This window comes from Myxine glutinosa, chromosome 4 (genome assembly GCF_964187855.1).
Source record: "Myxine glutinosa chromosome 4, kmMyxGlut1.1, whole genome shotgun sequence".
NCBI lineage: Eukaryota > Metazoa > Chordata > Myxini > Myxiniformes > Myxinidae > Myxine > Myxine glutinosa.
The window spans coordinates 90,325,848-90,345,526 of NC_136264.1; the positions used below are offsets into that span (position 1 = coordinate 90,325,848).

Consider the following 19,679-nt stretch of genomic DNA (forward strand, 5'->3'; position numbering starts at 1 on the left):
ATGGTTGATCAGAGTAGTGATGGCAATGTACAAAAGAGCGCGCACAGCTGTAAGGACGAAGGACGGGAACAGTGGTGAGTTTGAGGTGAAGGTGGGAGTGCATCAGGGGTCGGTACTAAGTCCACCACTATTTATAGCTGTGATGGAGGTGCTGGCTCAGAACGTAAAGAAGGGTTTACCGTGGGAGTTGTTGTATGCAGATGATCTGGTGTTGATTGCAGAAAGTATGGATGGACTGAAGTAGAAGATGAACAAGTGGAAGGAATGTATGGAGACAAAAGGTCTGAAGGTGAATATCGGAAAAGCGAAGGTGATGGCAAGTGGTAAAGCATGTGGTGAGGTGGAAAGAACTGGGAAGTGGCCATGTGCTGTGTGCAGGAAGGGTGTCGGAGTGAATTCCATTCAATGTACAATGTGCACTGAGTGGGTTCATCAAAAATGTAGTGGTTTGAGAGGGTCATTAACCAGTGTGGCAGCTACATTCAAATGTAAGGTGTGCACAGAGGGAGCTGCAGATGGAGGAAATGTTGAGTTGGATCTTGGAGATGGCGTGAAGCTGGAAGGTGTGAAAACATTTTGTTACCTTGGAGACATGCTGAATGGAGAAGGTGGATCAGACTCGGCAACGGTTGTCGAGTGAGATGTGCATGGAAGAAGTTTCGGGAACTGAGTGGCGTGCTGATGAGGAGGGGAGTGTCATTGAAGCTGAAGGGAAAGGTGTATGCTGCATGTGTGAGAAGTGTTATGATTTATGGGAGTGAGACATGGGTAATGAACATAGAGCAGCAACGAAGGCTGGAAAGGGTGGAAATGCGAATGGTTCGGTGGATGTGTGGAGTATCGTTGAGAGAGAGGAAGACAAATGATGAATTGTGAAACATGATGGGAATAGAGCCTGTGATTGATGCTGTGAAGAGGAACAGGTTGAGATGGTTTGGTCATGAGTTGAGGAAGGATGAAAGTGACTGGTTGAAAAGAGTGATGGGAATGAATGTAGAAGGAAGTAGAGGACAGGGAAGACCGAGAAAGACTTGGCTAAAGATGGTCGAAGAAGAAATGCGGGCAAGGGGGTTAACAAGGAGAGATGCAGAAAATAGGGCAAAATGGAGAACATTGTCATGGGGACCGCAAGGCTAACCCCCGCTCTTGCAGGGAAAATGGCCTTAAAATGCCTGTTGTTGTTTTGTTTTCCTCCTGTTGAGGAGACAAAGGGATGTTAAAGATCACATTACCCTCCTGTTAAGGGGACGGGGGATGATACAGATCACTTTACCCTCCTGTTGAGGGGGAAAGGGATGTTAAAGATCACTTTACCCTCATGTTGAGGAGACAAGGATGCTAAAGATCACTTTACCCTCCTGTTGAGGGGACAGGGGGATGCTAAAGATCGCTTAACCCTCCTATTGAGGGAACGGGGGATGCTAAAGATCGCTTTAGCCTCATGTTGAGGGGAGGAGGGATGCTAAAGGTCACTTTAGCCTCCTATTGAGGGAACGGGGGATGCTAAAGATCGCTTTAGCCTCCTGTTGAGGAGACGGGGGATGCTAAAGATCACTTTAGCCTCCTATTGAGGGGAGGGGCATGCGAAAGATCACTTAAGCTTCCTGTTGAGGGAACGGGGGATGCTAAAGATCACTTAAGCCTCCTGTTGAGGAGACGGGGGATGCTAAAGATCGCTTTGGCCTCCTGTTGAGGGGAGGGGGCATGCTAAATATCACTTAAGCTTCCTGTTGAGGGGAGGGGCATGCTAAAGATCACTTAAGCCTCCTGTTGAGGAGACGGGGGATGCTAAAGATCGCTTTGGCCTCCTGTTGAGGGGAGGGGGCATGCTAAATATCACTTAAGCTTCCTGTTGAGGGGAGGGGGCATGCTAAAGATCACTTTAGCCTTCTATTGAGGTGATGGTGGGGAGGATGCTAATGATCACCTTTTTCTCATGTTGGGGAGAATGCTGAGTGCCATTATATACAGTCACGTGAAAAAGTAAGTACACCCCATGTAAAGATTTGACTTTTTCAACATATTACAACATACAGCTATTTGATCTTCATTTCAACAATATTGACAGATAAAGGTGATATAACATAACAAATATCATGAAACATTTACATTTTGTAGTCCATTGTATAATTTAAATAAACATAAATGCAAATTTCGCATGTGGAAAAAGTAAGTACACCCTTGGCTCTAATAGGTGGTATTGCCCCCTTTGGCAGAAACAACCTCAAGTAGGCGTTTCTTATAACTGTCTACCAGTCTCTGACATCGACTGGGAGAAATTTTTGCCCACTCCTCCATGCAGAATTCTTTGAGCTGTGTGATGTTTGAGGGGTTTCTTGCATGCACAGCTTGTTTCAAATCCCCCCACAACATCTCGATGGGATTTAGATCCGGGCTTTGACTTGGCTATTCCAGAACCCTCCATTTCTTTCTTTTCAGCCATTCCTTGGTGGATTTACTGGTATGTTTCGGGTCATTGTCATGTTGCAAGGAACACCTTCGGTTGAGCTTCAACTTTCCGACAGATGGTCTCACATTATCCTCAAGCACCCTCTGGTACAATGAAGAATTCATCGTGGATTATATGATGGTGAGCTGCCCAGGCCCTGATGCAGCAAAGCTGCCCCAAACCATAATATTTCCACCACCATGCTTTGCAGTTGGTATCAGGTTCTTGTGGTCAAATGCTGTCTTTGGTTTTCGCCAAACATGTCTTCTGGTACTGTGGCCAAATAGCTCTACCTTTGACTCATCTGTCCAGAGCACATCGGGGGCGGATCCAGGGGGGGGGGGGGTGAAGGGGGTGAGCACCCCCCATTGATCCAGGATGAGGGTGCAGGCGGTGCGAATCTGCTGAACTGTTGGACCAGAGAAGAACACAAGGAACTGCAGAAACTTCCAAGAACACACGAAATGCCGTTTCTGACGATCAATTTTTTTAATTTCCTGGGGGAGCGCCCCCAGACCTCCTTTATCCCACTCCAATGCCATAGTTTCATGCCCCCCCCCACCCCCATCTTTAAATTCCTGGATCTGCTCCTGCACATTGTTCCAGAAGTGCTGGTCTTTGCCTAGGTGTTCATTGGCAAACTTCAGTCTTGCACTGATGTTCTTTCTGGACAGCAAAGGTTTCCTCCTGTCACACCTCCCATGTAGATCAAATTTGTGCAGCCTCTTTCTAATGGTAGACTCATACACTTTGACATCAACAGTGGCAAGAGCTACCTGTAGGTACCGTGTTGACATTCTGGAGTTCTTCGAGACTTCTTTCAGCATCTTGCGGTCTGCTCTCGCTGGGGCGGCCTGGCCTGAACAAGTTGGCAGTTGTTTGGAATCTTCTCCACTTGTAGATGATCTTCTGGACAGTCGAATGATTGATTTCAAATTGTTTGGAGATCTTTTTAAATCCCTTCCCAGACTCGTAGGCATCTATAACCTTCTTTCTGAAGGCCTCAGAGAGCTCTTTTGATTTAGGCATGGTGACGCCGCACACTTCAACAACAAAGAGCAAACCAAACGAAATGTCTGAGGTTTAAATAAGACAGGTTCCTCCAAGATCCTCTCTAATGATGTTCTAATCATTTGCACCTGAGCTGGTGCATTTAATTCTAATTTTAGGTATTTGAAGTAGTGATAAATGTAGGGATGTACTTACTTTTTCCACATGCGAAATTTGCATTTATGTTTATTTAAATTATACAATGGACTAAAAATGTAAATGTTTCATGATATTTGTTATATTATAACACCTTTATCTGTCAATGTTGTTGAAATGAAGACCAAATAGCTGTATGTTGAAATAGGTTGAAAAAGTCAAAACTTTACATGGGGTGTACTTACTTTTTCACGTGACTGTAGGTGGTCTCTGTCTTCTCGCCTCTGCTGGGGCGGCCTGGCCTGAACAAGTTGGCAGTTGTTTGGAATCTTCTCCACTTGTAGATGATCTTCCGGACAGTCGAATGATTGATTTCAAATTGTTTGGAGATCTTTTTAAATCCCTTCCCAGACTCGTCGGCTTCTATAACCTTCTCTCTGAAGGCCTCAGAGATCTCTTTTGATCTAGGCATGGTGATGCCACACACTTCAACAACAACAAGCAAACCAAACTAAAAGTCTGAGGTAAAAGACATGTTTCTCCAAGATCCTCTCTAACGATGTTCTAATCATTTGCACCTGAGCTGGTGCACCTGATTCTAATTTTACGTATTTGAAGTAGTGTTAAATGTCGGGGTGTACTTACATTTTCAACATGCGAAATTTGCATTTATGTTTATTTAAATTATACAATGGACTACAAAATGTAAATGTTTCATGATATTTGTAATATTATATCACCTTTATCTGTCAATATTGTTGAAATAGAAGATCAAATAGCTGTATGTTGAAATATGTTGAAAAAGTCAAAACTTTACATGGGGTGTACTTACTTTTTCACGTGACTGTATATATATATATATATATATATATATATATATATATATATATATATATATATATATATATATATATATATATATATATATATATATATATATATATATATATATATATATATATATATATAATTATATATATATATATATATATATATATATATATATATATATATATATATATATACATATATATATATACATATATATATATATATATATATATTGTTACGGACACGGCTAGCATGTTGTTTGCCGAGCGGATGGCCGCCGCGCCCGAACAGTTACCCCGACTAACCCGATTCCTGAACGTTGGCCAAAATCGCGCCACAGATATTCAATGGGGAAAAGACTAAAGCGAAGGATGTGAAGAAGAAGAAGACAGAAGTAGGGAATACGGATATAATTTATTTGCTATTTACAACCAAAAGAAACCAAGGAAAAGGAAGGATAATAAAATAATTTACAGAAGAAATCAGAGACACAGTGAAAATCGATAGCTTATCTAAACAGGCTTAACTTAACCCAGGGACAAGACAAACAGAACAAACTCACGTACACGAATGGGGAAATTGCAGGCAGGAATGACAGGAGGTGGCTGGCTGGAGGGGGAGGAAGGCACGGAGCTGGCTGGAGCTTGATCCCGCACGGGACGTCGGGCTGGACCTCGACGGCCACCGATCCTGTCGTGTGCGCGGGGTAACGGGTCGGAGCTGCTTGGTGGAGCCAACGCTGCTGGTGGGGGGTCTGGCATGACGGGTTCTCTCTCCCTCTCTCACAAACTCCAGGACTCTTTCTCTCTTTGCTTCGCTTCACCCCTTCTCTCCTCTCTCTTTCTTAGTCCAACCCAGTCCAACAACTTCCTCTCTTGCTTAGTCCAACTCTTTAATCCAACTCTTCCTCTCTTGCTTAGTCCAACAACAACTTTCAATCTTGCTTTCGCGCGCGCTCTATATAGCGCCTCAGGCGATCAAGCCGCTGGTGTCCAGGACACGCCCATCGGTCAGCTCGCCTCGGCCCTGATTGGTCGGCACGGCCCTCTGGCTCCGCCCTTGATGACAATGGGCGGGCACGCCCAGGAGTCGGCAGCTCCTCCCCCTTCTTCTCCAAGCCGACCTCGTGGCGAATGGAGTCGCGGAGGGAACAGTTGGCAATTGTTGGAAGGGGAATGTGAAGGGAAAGGGGATCTACTCTTATTTCACTTGGTGCAATGGAGTATTTAAATTAATGGAAGACAAATCCTTAGCCTAATACAAATAATAAGGATATAACTACTGAACAGGGATATATGGTGTCCTTCGTGTATGCTTTATGGAATTAACTACGGGAACGCCCTTTGATCTTTATACAACAACAATTGCAGGAAGGAGGGTGACATTTTACAACTATTCACGACACAACAATTTTTAAAAAACAACATTCTCATATCCACAACACTGCACCCTCCTCCCCTTATAGTGGAGTGGCTTATGGAAATGATCGTGACACGCTGGCCCAAAGCACTAAATTTGGCACAGTTATACTTTAGGACCATACAAAACTTTTGAGAGGGGGCTGCCCGATTTTCGAGGCCCAGGTCAAGGTCAGGTCAAAGGTCAAATTATGTGTTTGTCACGTTTTTGCCATATCCAGCTCATAGCTGTCATAGAAACATTATCTCAGTGTCTAAATAATCATTTTTAAGGACAAGGAATCCATTTGTATTATGGAAAATATCCTCAGGTGCTGCCATATTGTATTTCAAGGTCAGGTGAAGGTCAAAGGTCAAATTATGTGTTGGTCATTTTTGCATCGGTGTTTTTGACGTACATCGATACGCTGAGGGAGGATACTGGATTGGCCAGTACAGAGGAGGTCGCGGCCTGCATGACTTATGCTTCACAATTTCCACGACAGAGACACAGTCCTGTGCATGGCAGTCCTGCGTTCCTGCACGTGCAATTCTTTGAACAAGTGGGTGTCGCCTTACATCCGCACTTGAGTAGTTCTCTACAACTAAGAGCAGCAGCTGACAGGGTTGTCCAGGTTGGACGCCACCCGGTATCTGCTTTGGTCCACCCAAAGCCATCTGGATTTGGTGCAGCTAGGATGAGCTTCAGACTCTCTCTCCAAATGCTGGCTTGGTACAGGCATCGATTTACATGCTGGAGCAGTGCGTTCTGAGTTGGAGGAAGCTTCTCCATCATCTTCACTCTCCTTGGGAATAGCTCCTGCCGAAGGTCATTCACATTGACATGTGGGGTTGTGTTGTCGTACATGATACAGGTAAACCGCTCGATCACATTGAATGCTGGAGATGTAATCACCTGTGGAACAAACGCAGTCAGGGACGTAATGGTGAATCCTTCTGTGGCTGTCGGGTAAGCTTTCCATGCCTTCCAAGCTGACTTTTTGCCTTTAACACTGAATTGGGATGTTACATCAGAGCCAGAGAATGCATGGAAAAACGGCAGAGCACGAGCTTTGTCTTCCCCAAGTTCCTGGCAGATTGAGTTGACATGGTAATAGCGGAAGTGTAGGTTATATATAAGCTGGATATTGCAAAAACATGACAGACACATAATTTGACCTTTGACCTTGACCTGGGCCTCTAAAATCAGGCAGCCCCCTCTCAAAAGTTTTGTATGGTCCTAAAGTATAACTGTGCCAAATTTGGTCCTTTGGGCCAGTGTGTCACGATATCACTTAAATTTGGACTTTAGCCACCCCACTATTAGGCACGTCCCGGGCCTATTAACTTTTACCTTAGTGTGGCACGTAGGTGTAGTTCCCTCTACATTTAACCTGACCCTGAGTGTGACAGTTTTAAAACATAAATAAATATGTCCCGCTGCTCCATTGCACCCTACCTAACAGACTCACGCCCACAGCTAACCGAATTGCAGAATTGTCTTCAAACTATACATTTACGGTGGGGGCGCATTATTTACAATGACTACTTTATTTACAAAATGCAACCCAGGACCTGTGATCGTTCTTTTGGGGGGGAAGACAGTCTGCCCTGCATCGATGCACCATGAAAGCACCCACAACGCACCAATACACCCTCAAGCACCAATCGGTGCAGTCACCACAGTTCATTAAAAATAACCAAACAACCCCTAACCCTGCTGGTGGTCTCTTGCTCTTCAGCTCCCTCTGCTGGCTATTTGCTTTCTTCCAGTTGTCATCTTCTTTGATGGCGGCCTATTTGCAATAAAAGTGCACAAACATGTCCATCTTTATTTATTTATGGCCCACAGGGCCGACTATGTGTGGTTCACCTGTAGGGCCCTGTGACCAAGGTCCGCCAGCAAGATCTCGGGCCTTCATGGCCGGTTCCAGCAGAGGGGCCATGCGCCAACCCATGGGGTCCATCAGTGGTGCTCAGCCACAGACATGTGGTCCATAAGGTGGTGCATCGATGCAGACAGCTGTGGTTGCGAGAGGTTCGGGCGCCCAATGGTGGACTCACGCACGCTCCCCTCGGCGCCCAGTGGCGCACAGTCCTCATGTGGGAGACAAAAGGGGGAAAAGACAGATGAGCGAGGGGTAAGGTCTCAAGGGTACACATCAAAACAAGGCAATGCAAGGCGAGGTGCGTATGGAGACGGAGCGGAGAAAAGCTCGTCCCTACCGTACGTCACCCCCCCTGTCACCTACTCTACCCTTGCCCTTACCCCATATTTACTAAATCTACACCTTTACAAATTCGTCACTACTGTCATGTCGTCCCCATATTTCCCTTATACCAAATTCGTCTCCACAATCCCTCTATCCAAAATTTGCCATCACCCAATTCATCATCAATCCTCATAAGGAGGAAGAGATGGAACATCAGCACAATGTCACACCCACGTCATGATGCGTCTCACATTCCAAACATTTGCATCAATAAAAATAATAAAAACAACCTGGCATGGTGTGGAGTACCATCGTCACCTCAGGTGAGTGGATGTAGATGGTGCGAGATCTTAATCCTAACTACCTTCTAATTGACTTTAACACACTTTACACTACCCGGGGTCTTTCCCTGCCAATCCATTGGCCAACTTACACTATGGGTTCTAAAAACCAATTCCCATTGACCAAACTGTGGTGCTTCTCAATTTGGGGTCTCACTCCCCCGATTCATCTCCCGGTGCCCTTGCACAATTTCCGGGCTGGGTCGTGTAGCTCTCCCAGCAGGTCTACCCACCTGCACACCTCCACCACTGTAGTTGCCACCCGAGCTTACCTAGCTCCTCACCCTAACCTATCTAATTGGGGAAGGCCCCTCCTGGCTCTGTCACCCCTTGGTGCCCTCTGGCACTGGGCTACCCGGGTCCGTCCTCCGGATCCTCGGGCCCCATCCACAACAACTACCGGCTCCTAGAGCCCACCTGCGGCCTCACCTGGCCGACATCCTAACAGTGGCGGAGTGTCAACCAACTACACACACTAACAGGCTACACGCCCAGCCATTTCCACAACACTAATGCACCCATTCAACCATCATTCTTCCACCACGCACCACAGATGCCAATATCCAACCACAATTTACCTGTACCCTCTACCTAACTGTTAGACTACCCTCCCCGGGTATTCGTGATGGGGGTCCATCCTCCTTTCCCCCATCCACACCTTCGCACCATCCACTCCACTCCACAGTTTCCACCATACTCACTCCACGACCATCCATTCCAATACTCCATATACTCCACACTCCATGTCTTCATTCACCTGTTGTTGCACACCTGTGCAATCACCTGGTGCCACCTGCACCCTCCTTCCTTCCTGGACCATTTGGTCAGCACAATACACATCAATATCACTCACTCAAACACTGCTCCATACACCTGTCCAGTTGCACACCTGTGCAATCACAATACTACTCACAATCACAATCATTTACTCATACCCTGCTCAATACACTTTCGATCCTCACACACACGGCATCATCTCATCTACCTGTTGCCCTGCTAACTTAGTGCTCCCCGTCTTCCCTTTAAACTAAGCACATACCACGTCATTATCATCCACACTAATCTACCTGCGTCCCCACTACAGGTATCATTGTCACTACCTAACCTTAACGTTACCTAAGGTCATCTTCTCTAGATCCCTATCATTATCCTAACCCTCCCGGGCTAGTTTTCACTGCCAACCCCATAACACTAGTGCTCCTTTGCCCCCGCTTGTGAGAGATGGCATAGTTGCCATCCCACCACATCGGGTATCTCCCACTACCAATTTTGCACACCAAATTGCAATCAATCAAAAATTTGCCAATCACTACTAATCATCTGCCAATCATCACTCTGCCAATCCTTTGCCAATCATCAAATTTTGTTTTTCTAATTTCGGGTCCAAAACACTATCAGTATCACCATCATCACAGTCCGCTATATCCTAGCCTCGGTGCGTCATGACTTCATTAAACTCGGCTTCGCAAAGCCGAGCAATGAACGCGGGTGGTTTGGTCGCCTGCAGGTTGAATCCGTCCGGCTTTCGGTTCAAGGGAGGTGGTTTGGTCGGGCTGAGGTTCCACGCATCATCGCGGCTCCCCTCGCGGCTCCGCTCCTCCCCCGACCTTGCGGTCCCGGGCCCGATGACTGAGGCTCGCCCGGTCGGAACCCCGTCCCCACCAGGGGGCACCGTTCCGCTTCCTCCTACTCGCCCCTGAACCGGACCGGTCGCCTCGCCCGACAAGGCCCGGACTCGACCGTGCGGGGCGGGGCCAAGCCCGAATCGGCAACGATGCTTCGAAGAGAAGCGACGCAGCATCGATCCGCGCCGGGCCTGGCATCCAACAAAGCACACCGCGCCCCGAGTGCTCGCATCGGCTATCCGTCGCCCTAAACGCTGCCCCGTTCAACGTCGATGCTTACTCGCATGCCCACACACACACGTGACCCTTTTGACACTCACAAAACCCGGCGTTCCAACACCTCCAGTGCATCCCACACACTCCGTCCATTCCACCAACGCACTCCCTGTTACACACCACACCTCTCGCGCACACTTGCCGTTCGCCCACTCCCTTAACACACCTCGCGCACCGTCTTGCGCACTCTCCCTCGGTACGTACTCCGTACCACTCACCATGGGCGTGCACTCTTGCATCCACCCACTAACGCGCTCAGATGTGCTCCCTCGCACTCGCGCCACAACCACCTCAGGTGTGCTTTCTCGCACACCCTCGCCGTTCATCCCATACGTGCATACTCGCACCCGCTCCACCACCAACTCACTCCTCGTATCACACTCCGTACACCCGACGTGCATTCTCGCTCGCACTCGGTTTCACTCCCACACTTTATAACACACCCACTCGCCGACGCACACTTTTTCCTCACACGCGTGCCATTTCCACTCACACGGGACCCTTCACCAACGCCCGGGTGCCATATTGACCCCAATCGCGCGACAATTCTCTTCGCGCCAAACATCCTCCTGCAAAATCTCCCCGCACAATACACAGCACGACTCACCTGGGGGATTCCCTTCTCCACGCGCACCTGCAAATCTTTATAAGGATTAGCAAGTACGGCATCAGGATGTGCATTCAGACTTTGAGCAATTTCCATTCCTTCCTCCGACTGTTGCTCTTCTACGTCTGTCGATTCTTCAATTTGAATTCCCAGCACTTTTGCTTTCTCTTTATTCACCACGACGACCGCTGGCTTTAATAAAATTCCCTCTTCTACCTCAACGGTCGCCGGTTGCCCTTTACCCCGGGTCGTGATTTCTACCCCGGTCCAGTTACCCGTGCTTTTCTCCACTTCGCTCAACCAGTGCTCCTCGACCCGCTTTACCTCGTCGTGCACCCTTGGGACCCTTTCGCTCAACCTGCGGTCTCTATCCCTCTCCGCTTCCCTTACTTCATATGCGACTCTGTCCCTCGCCAGTCCCTCATTATCAGCCCTCATTTCGTTCGTTATTGCTTCTAGCCCCATATTCGCCATTAGTATGGCTGCACTAATCTGCGCCACGAGGTCCCGCACATCAATTCCCCCTATTTGCGCAGCGGGCGCGGCTACCCCGCGCTCGTGCGAGCTGCCACTTTGTGCGTCTGATACCACGTGCGCGAGAGCGCCATTTTGTGCACCTGAGACCTCCTCAACCACCTCCTCATTGCTCTCCTCCATTTCCTCCCTCTCGTCCTGGGTTACCCCTAACCCCTCTTCTAGCTCACCCACCTGCATCCGATCGCCTTGACTATCCATGGCACGATGTTCAATTTAAGATTTTACAAAACAAATTTCGGCCCACTCGTAATTTGAGCGCACGAAGCGCTTCAGGTCCGTTCTCGCTCCTGGCACCAATTGTTACGGGACCGCGGCGAGGATGTTGTTTGCCGAGCGGATGGCCGCCGCGCCCGAACAGTTACCCCGACTAACCCGATTCCTGAACGTTGGCCAAAATTGCGCCACAGATATTCAGTGGGGAAAAGACTAAAGTGAAGGATGTGAAGAAGAAGAAGACAGAAGTAGGGAATACGGATATAATTTATTTGCTATTTACAACCAAAAGAAACCAAGGAAAAGGAAGGATAATAAAATAATTTACAGAAGAAATCAGAGACACAGTGAAAATCGCTAGCTTATCTAAACAGGCTTAACTTAACCCAGGGACAAGACAAACAGAACAAACTCATGTACACGAATGGGGAAATTGCAGGCAGGAATGACAGGAGGTGGGTGGCTGGAGGGGGAGGAAGGCACGGAGCTGGCTGGAGCTTGATCCCGCATGGGACGTCGGGCTGGACCTCGACGGCCGCCGATGCCACCGATCCTGTCGTGTGCGCGGGGTAACGGGTCGGAGCTGCTTGGTGGAGCCAACGCTGCTGGTGGGGGGTCTGGCGTGACGGGTGCTCTCTCCCTCTGTCACAAACTCCAGGACTCTTTCTCTCTTTGCTTCGCTTCGCCCCTTCTCTCCTCTCTCTTTCTTAGTCCAACCCAGTCCAACAACTTCCTCTCTTGCTTAGTCCAACTCTTTAATCCAACTCTTCCTCTCTTGCTTAGTCCAACAACAACTTTCTCTCTTGCTTTCGCGCGCGCTCTATATAGCGCCTCAGGCGATCAAGCCGCTGGTGTCCAGGACACGCCCATCGGTCAGCTCGCCTCGGCCCTGATTGGTCGGCACAGCCCTCTGGCTCTGCCCTTGATGACGATGGGCGGGCACGCCCAGGAGTCGGCAGCTCCTCCCCCTTCTTCTCCAAGCCGACCTCGTGGCGAATGGAGTCGCGGAGGGAACAGTTGGCAATTGTTGGAAGGGGATTGTGAAGGGAAAGGGGATCTACTCTTATTTGCACTTGGTGCAATGGAGTATTTCAATTAATGGAAGACAAATCCTTAGCCTAATACACATTAAAAAAAAAAAAAAACACCTTTAGAGGCCATTTTCCCCCGCAAAGCGGGGGTTGGCCTTTTTCGGGGACCGTGGTTGTTGTTGTTTTTTGGTCCCCTTTTTGAAGCAATGTTTTACGGCCGGATGCCCTTCCTGACGCCAACCCTTTTTGCCGCCTTTAACGACAAACAGGGAATTACCAGTGAGCTGGTACTCAATTAGCCGACCTCGGAAGGATGACAGGCTGAGTCAACCCCCCTGGCGTTAATTCAGCGATTGACCGGGATTCGAACCCAGGATCCTAGGATCCTAAGCTGGCACCCTAGCCGCTAGCCCAACACCAATCTAACATATTGACATCAACAGCAGCAGAATTTTGTGGGCGGGTTATTTAGACTTTTCTGATAGACTGACATTCGTATTGGCCAACACACTCTTCACATTTCATGCCAAGTCGTGCTTTTCACTACAAAAGATAGGGTGCTGCCAGCTCCCCAAAATAAGCCAAAAGTTTAGGCGAGAAATATAGAGAGTTTTAAAGATTTTCATCAGGTCGATCTTAACGTCACCTATATGATTTTATCACCAATATATTCTTTTTTTGTTGTTATTTTCATCAAAACTTATTGCATTTGATCGATTTTACATCTTCTTGGTATATTTTGTTGTGTCATGTTTCAATGACCGACTGTAGTGTGTCAAATAAACCTCATGGAATGTGGCTGGATGACATCAGCCTTACCATGAGGGGATTGATTCATTATTATTCATAAGGTTAATGCCAACATCACATAATGCATGAATGCCAGATCAAACAAAACCAACTCCATGAATGGTGGCATTTTCTATCAAGAACCACACTGTCATTGGTTGAATTAGACACAAGCATTTCATTGGCAGAAAAACTAAAACCTGTCGCCGATGTATCTCACATTGGAATATGCCACCAGTAAGAACAAGCAGATGCAGTAACATTGATCTGCCATTGTCAAAATGATGGACTATTTTCACTGTGCTTCTAAATGACATAATAACAGCATCAATTTGGCCATCTTGCTCATAGTCTCGAGCCAGTTTAAAGGTTGAATGTATAAAAAATATCTATTTATGTTCTTCGGAGTGGAACGCAGTCGGTTGGGCCACTAATCAAACAAAAGCCATTGCGGCAAAGTGGAACACACACTATTACCATTCCATCCTGCCGTGTTTGTGCCTTTATGAAGGTCCAGTACTCACCCACAACGGTACCAGCTTCTGGACGGCTAAGGGACGAGACAATGACAAAACCAAAGCCTTCATTCTCCTTCCTTTCAAGTGTCACTTCATATGTTGAGCTCTTCTGTGCCTCGGACTCTTGCCAGGCAATGGATTCTCCATCGGGCCTCCGTGCCTCACTCGGCGACTGCCCTTGTGGCGAATCAAACCCAACCCAGGGTGAAAGTGGTGGGGGAGGTGCGGGAGTATTGCAGGGCACCACCTCATATGCAGGGCCGATGCAAGGTTGGGGTTCCAGTGCTACACCGGAAAGCAGGCCCGCTTCACTGATGCTCTGTGACACATCAAATGTAGGCCAAACAGTCTCCATTCCTTGATGTGTGTCAAACCAGTGCCATGATGTGGGTGGAAGACCCATTTCGGGCTGTTCGAGTGCTCGTGACCCCTCCAGGCTAGACCAAGCCCTGTGCAATTCCCCAATGTCAGTTTTACTTCCGTGCTCTTGTAGGAGTGGCCTCGAAGGATCGAACGTTGCCCAAGGATTTGGGGAAATGGTTGTGGTGCCTCGATGCAGGTCAAAGTGTTGCCAGTTGGTCAAAACAGGCTCCGGTGGACCACGTTGCAATTCGAAGGTGCGGCATGGTGGAGGAGGTGGCACGGTTGAGTCAGCAACCAGCTGTGCATGACGCAAACATGCTGCAGCCTGTTCAACTAGTGGAGATGCTTGCTGTGACTCTGAAGTTTGGGATAGAGGAGAGTTTTGAACGTTAGATTCAGAGAGTGAATATGATTCATCAGTTGTAAAAAATTTATGACATTTTTGTTTTCTTTTTATTTAAAAGGAAAGGAGTTGGACTGGTCCCTCTCATAGTAATCATATCACAAGGTGAGATCTAAGATTTAGGCAAGAGTATGATATTGCAACTGGTGAGGAAAGCAAATCTAATACATTATCATGCATCTTAGGCCTAATTTGAACATTGTTTTAGTGAAAGATGGCAATAAAACACACCAAGATCGCTGTTTTGAACTTATGCCTTATTTGTGAGGAAACTTAAGGCCATATTTTCATGAGATAGAGACACACTGGATAAAAGCACCAAAACTTCACCTTGTGGTCTTTAGGTCCATAGCTTTCATTATTTAAAGGCAGCCGCTGGTAAATGTCTCATATAATTTTGATGATACTTTATGCAAATTATATATGTATTACATGTATTTTCATTAATATTTCAATATCCAAAAATCCCTTAGTCTTTAGAAAATAGATGCTGGTTGGGGCCAGAGCAGGTCCACATTGTGACGGTGTTTGAAAATGAATATTTTCCTGAAGACGAGGAAAGTCATCATTACCACGAAGAATGAATGCCTACACAAAAAACATTTCAGCAGGAAGCACTAAATCTGGGTGAGACCATAATTTACATGGGTAATCCTTTACTGTAGATACTTCGGACTTGCTTATACTAGACACACGTGATGTCATAGATGAATCTGTTGCTAACACAGTCCGCATCATGGAAACAAAAGGCAAAACTCAGTGCCACATCTACTAAAAGTCAGTGTTGATAGACTGCACCTCTTCTATCCATCAGTCAATAAAGAAGAAAGAGCAGGGACACACGGAACATCAACACAATGTAAAATGTGACTTCAAGTCATCAATCACCCCACCACTCCTCCCCCCCGGCCCCCATCCTTACCGAACACAGAAACCACAATCAAAACAGGAAAAGCATGGCTAACTACATCTCGAGGCCCATCCCAGGCACCTGTTCAACTCACAATCCCATGAGATATGCGGAAACCACATGGAATTGCAACTCTCAAGTGACGATGCGAATTGTGCCAATAAATGACACTAAACAAATATCTTCTTCCTGATGCATTAGTAAGTCACCAATTTATGTGGAGTCGATTTGCGTTGTTTCAAAAGAACGTCGTTAACACATTATGGGACGGTAGTCGATTTAAGTCACGCCACTAAGATGTAACGTTGTTCAAAAATTTTAAGGACGGTGTACTTCCACTCGTCTGATACCCAGCGGAGCATATCTTTGTGAGTAAATTGTGTAAATAAATAAATTTGTGTCCTTTATTCTCCATTCCTTTTTACTTAATAAACACGCACACAAAGTCACTTGGTCTCTGAATGATTCGAGTTGCCCTTATCGCAAATGGCTTTAATTATGAATCGTCCCGTCCATTAAAGGACAGATTGGGATCAGGATGATTAGCATTCGTAGGGAAAGCAACCGGCAACCGGCATCTGGCTTGGTGACCGGTTGAACCGCGATTTGGGTACCAGTTGTGAGGGAGTACCAGCACATCGCCTAGCCGGCTCAGATGTTCCACCGAAGCACACTAGCGCTTGCCTCTCCCTCCCTGTGGTCCCTCCACTCTAAACCCGCAACATTAAAATGTCTATTTGTGTGCATACATTGTGTTCTGTATTGATTTGTTTAATTTTGTTTCTAATATGTACAGGGTTTTGCTGGGAGGTGTGACGATTTTCAGAAAACTCGTAGTTATTTTTAGTCGAATTTCAAATTTTTTTTTTTTTAAAGACTACATATATAATGCCATTTAATACACTGTAACAAAGACATTTTAAAAATGTAATTCATGTTTGAATTGGGTATAACAATGCAAGTGGGGGGTCTAGCGCATGCGTGATGGCTGTTGGTTACTCGTTGTTAGGCGCCATTTCAGTAGCCATGGAGCTGTGGACGATTGAACATCGCGTCTTTGTTGTTGAGACGTTTATTCAAACGGGTAGTTAGGTGGTGCTTACACAGCGCAGATTTCGTACTCACTTCAATGTTGGTCGACGTGGCGCCGTTCCGTCTCGAAACACAATATTGAAGTGGGTAAAAAAGTTCAGGACAACTGGATCTGTGAGGCCGGGAGCAGCTCGGGGAGGTGATCGAACCGTTAGGACCCCGGAAAACATCGAAAGGGTTCGACAAGCTGTGGAGGCCAGCCCTCGTCGGTCAGCGGTACGGCACGCTCGCGCTCTACGGATGTCAGACAGATCAGTTCGTCGAATTTTGCACTTGGACCTTCATTATCACGCGTACAAAATCATGGTGGTTCAAGAACTGCAGCAGAATGATTTCGTACGGTTTACGTTCGCAGAAAGAATGCTGGAACTGCTGAGGGATGCTGCTGTGCTGAGAAATGCTGGAACTTTTCCGCGCATCTGCAAGAATGCTTGGACAAGAACGGCCGCCATTTAGATGATGTCATTTTTCAAACATGAATTACATTTTTAAAATGTCTTTGTTACAGTGTATTACATGGCATTATATATGTAGTCTTTTTAAAAAGTAAAAATTTAAATTCGACTAAAAATAACTGTGTACGAGTTTTCTGAAAATCGTCACACCTCCCTGACGGGTTAACTTAACTTAACTTAACCCTGTACTTAAGTGAAAGTTAAGTTAAGTTAGGGTGACCAAATTTTTTCCTTGGCAAAGCATCCCCCCATTATAACACTATGTATATGGGATAATATAAAATGTCCATGGGTTTCCTATAATGTCGTAGTTTTTAGGAACGCATCCTTGACAATAAATCAGTAAATAATCAATATAATCAATAAATCAAAAATACACATCGTTAAAAGTAAATAATGGCGGGTGTTTTCTTTCACAATCGCGCGAGATTCTCGGAATTCCTCGGACAAAGACCTTTATAATGACACGGGTTTTATTGTCCCTGGTCGAGTCATTTAAATATATATATTCAACAAACCACTACCTCAGCACCAGACCACAACCTCAGCATCAGACCACTACCTCAGCACCAGACCACTACCTCAGCACCAGACCACTACTTCTATTGCTCCCGGTTTGAAGCAAAAACACGCCCACTGCCTATGTGCATATACAATATAATACAGAGTGGTTATATAGCTCGGAAAGAATCCCATTTCACTTAACCATATGCTGACACCAGAGGCGTGAAGCCTAACGACTGAAACATGTGGCTTATACTTACTGTGGCCATCACAAGGCCAGTGATGCCTACCGGCTCCAACCTTTCAATGTTTGATTATCCTTCAACAGTCGCTTTGGTTGTTTTACACTCAAAGGGAAAACTTATAGGGAGGTCATGGTAATTGTGAATATGACAGCTCCAAAAATGTCTGGCTTCACAAAGCACCAAAATGGCAGCCGTATAATTTTTCAGGGGAGATTTGTGGGTGGAGTCAGGGCAGCTGTCCAACCAAACAACAACAACAGGCATTTTAAGGCCACCTTCCCTGCAAGAGCGGGGGTTAGCCTTGCAGTCCCCATGACAATCTTCTCCATTTTGCCCTATTTTCTGCATCTCCCCTTGTTAACCCCCTTGCCCGCATTTCTTCTTCGACCATCTTTAGCCAAGTCTTTCTCGGTCTTCCCCGTCCTCTACTTCCTTCTACATTCATTTTCATCACTCTTCTCAACCAGTCACTTTCATTCTTCCTCAACACATGACCAAACCATCTCAAACGGTTTCTCTTCACAGTATCCATCACAGGCTCTATTCCCATCATCTTTCGCAATTCATCATTTGTCTTCCTCTCTCTCAACGATACTCCACACATCCACCGAACCATTCGCATTTCCACCCTTTCCAGCCTTCGTTGCTGCTCTACGTTCATTACCCATGTCTCGCTCCCATAAATCATAACACTTCTCACACATGCAGCATACACCTTTCCCTTCAGCTTCAATGACACTCCCCTCCTCGTCAGCATGCCACTCAGTTCCCGAAACTTCTTCCATGCACATCTCACTCCAGCAACCGTTGCCGAGTCTGATCCACCTTCTCCATTCAGCATGTCTCCGAGGTAACAAAATGTTTTCACACCTTCCAGCTTCACGCCGTCTCCAAGATCCAACTCAACATTTCCTCCATCTGCAGCTCCCTCTGTGCACACCTTACACTTGAATGTAGCTGCCACACTGGTTAATGACCCTCTCAGACCACTACATTTTTGATGAACCCACTCAGCGCACATTGTACATTGAATGGAATTCACTCCGACACCCTTCCTGCACACAGCACACAGCCACTTCCCAGTTCTTTCCACCTCACCACATGCTTTACCACTTGCCATCACCTTCGTTTATCCGATATTCACCTTCAGATCTTTTGTCTACATACATTCCTTCCACTTGTTCATCTTCTCCTTCAGTCCATCCATACTTTCCGCAATCAACACCAGATCATCTGCATACAACAACTCCCACGGTAAACCCTCCTTTACGTTCCGAACCAGCACATCCATCACAGCTACAAATAGTAGTGGACTTAGTACCGACCCCTGATGCACTCCCACCTTCACCTCAAACTCACCACTGTTCCCGTCCTTCGTCCTTACAGCTGTGCGCGCTCTTATGTACATTGCCATCACTATACTCTGATCAACCATTCCTCCACTCCTAACTTCCTCAATGCCCATGTCACTACTTCACGTGGAACCCTATGTCCAACCAATGGGTGGAAAGGAATATTACAGACAGATGGACGGATGTATACGCGTATTATTATATAGATTGTCTTACCCTTTTCAAGTGCGCAGCAGTCAATGTGAAGACCAACCAGGCAGTGTAGATTACAATGTTTGGCCAGAATATCAATGTTGCCCTCTCCTTTCAGCTATATATTGTGATGCAGCACAGAGATGGAGATATGGATAACCTCTTCAAGCATGAGAAGCACCCATATCCC

The 19,679-nt window shown here is 46.6% G+C and overlaps 1 protein-coding gene across 1 annotated transcript in view; it reads right to left on the reverse strand.

Annotated features, from left to right (window-relative positions):
• Positions 1-19,679, reverse strand: part of LOC137425927 (membrane-associated guanylate kinase, WW and PDZ domain-containing protein 1-like) — a 229,891-nt gene that overhangs the window by 53,232 nt on the left and 156,980 nt on the right. The window contains exon 13 of the mRNA XM_078776136.1: positions 13,980-14,693. Within this exon, the coding sequence (XP_078632262.1) occupies positions 13,980-14,693 (714 nt within the window). The remainder of the gene's footprint in view (positions 1-13,979; positions 14,694-19,679) is intronic.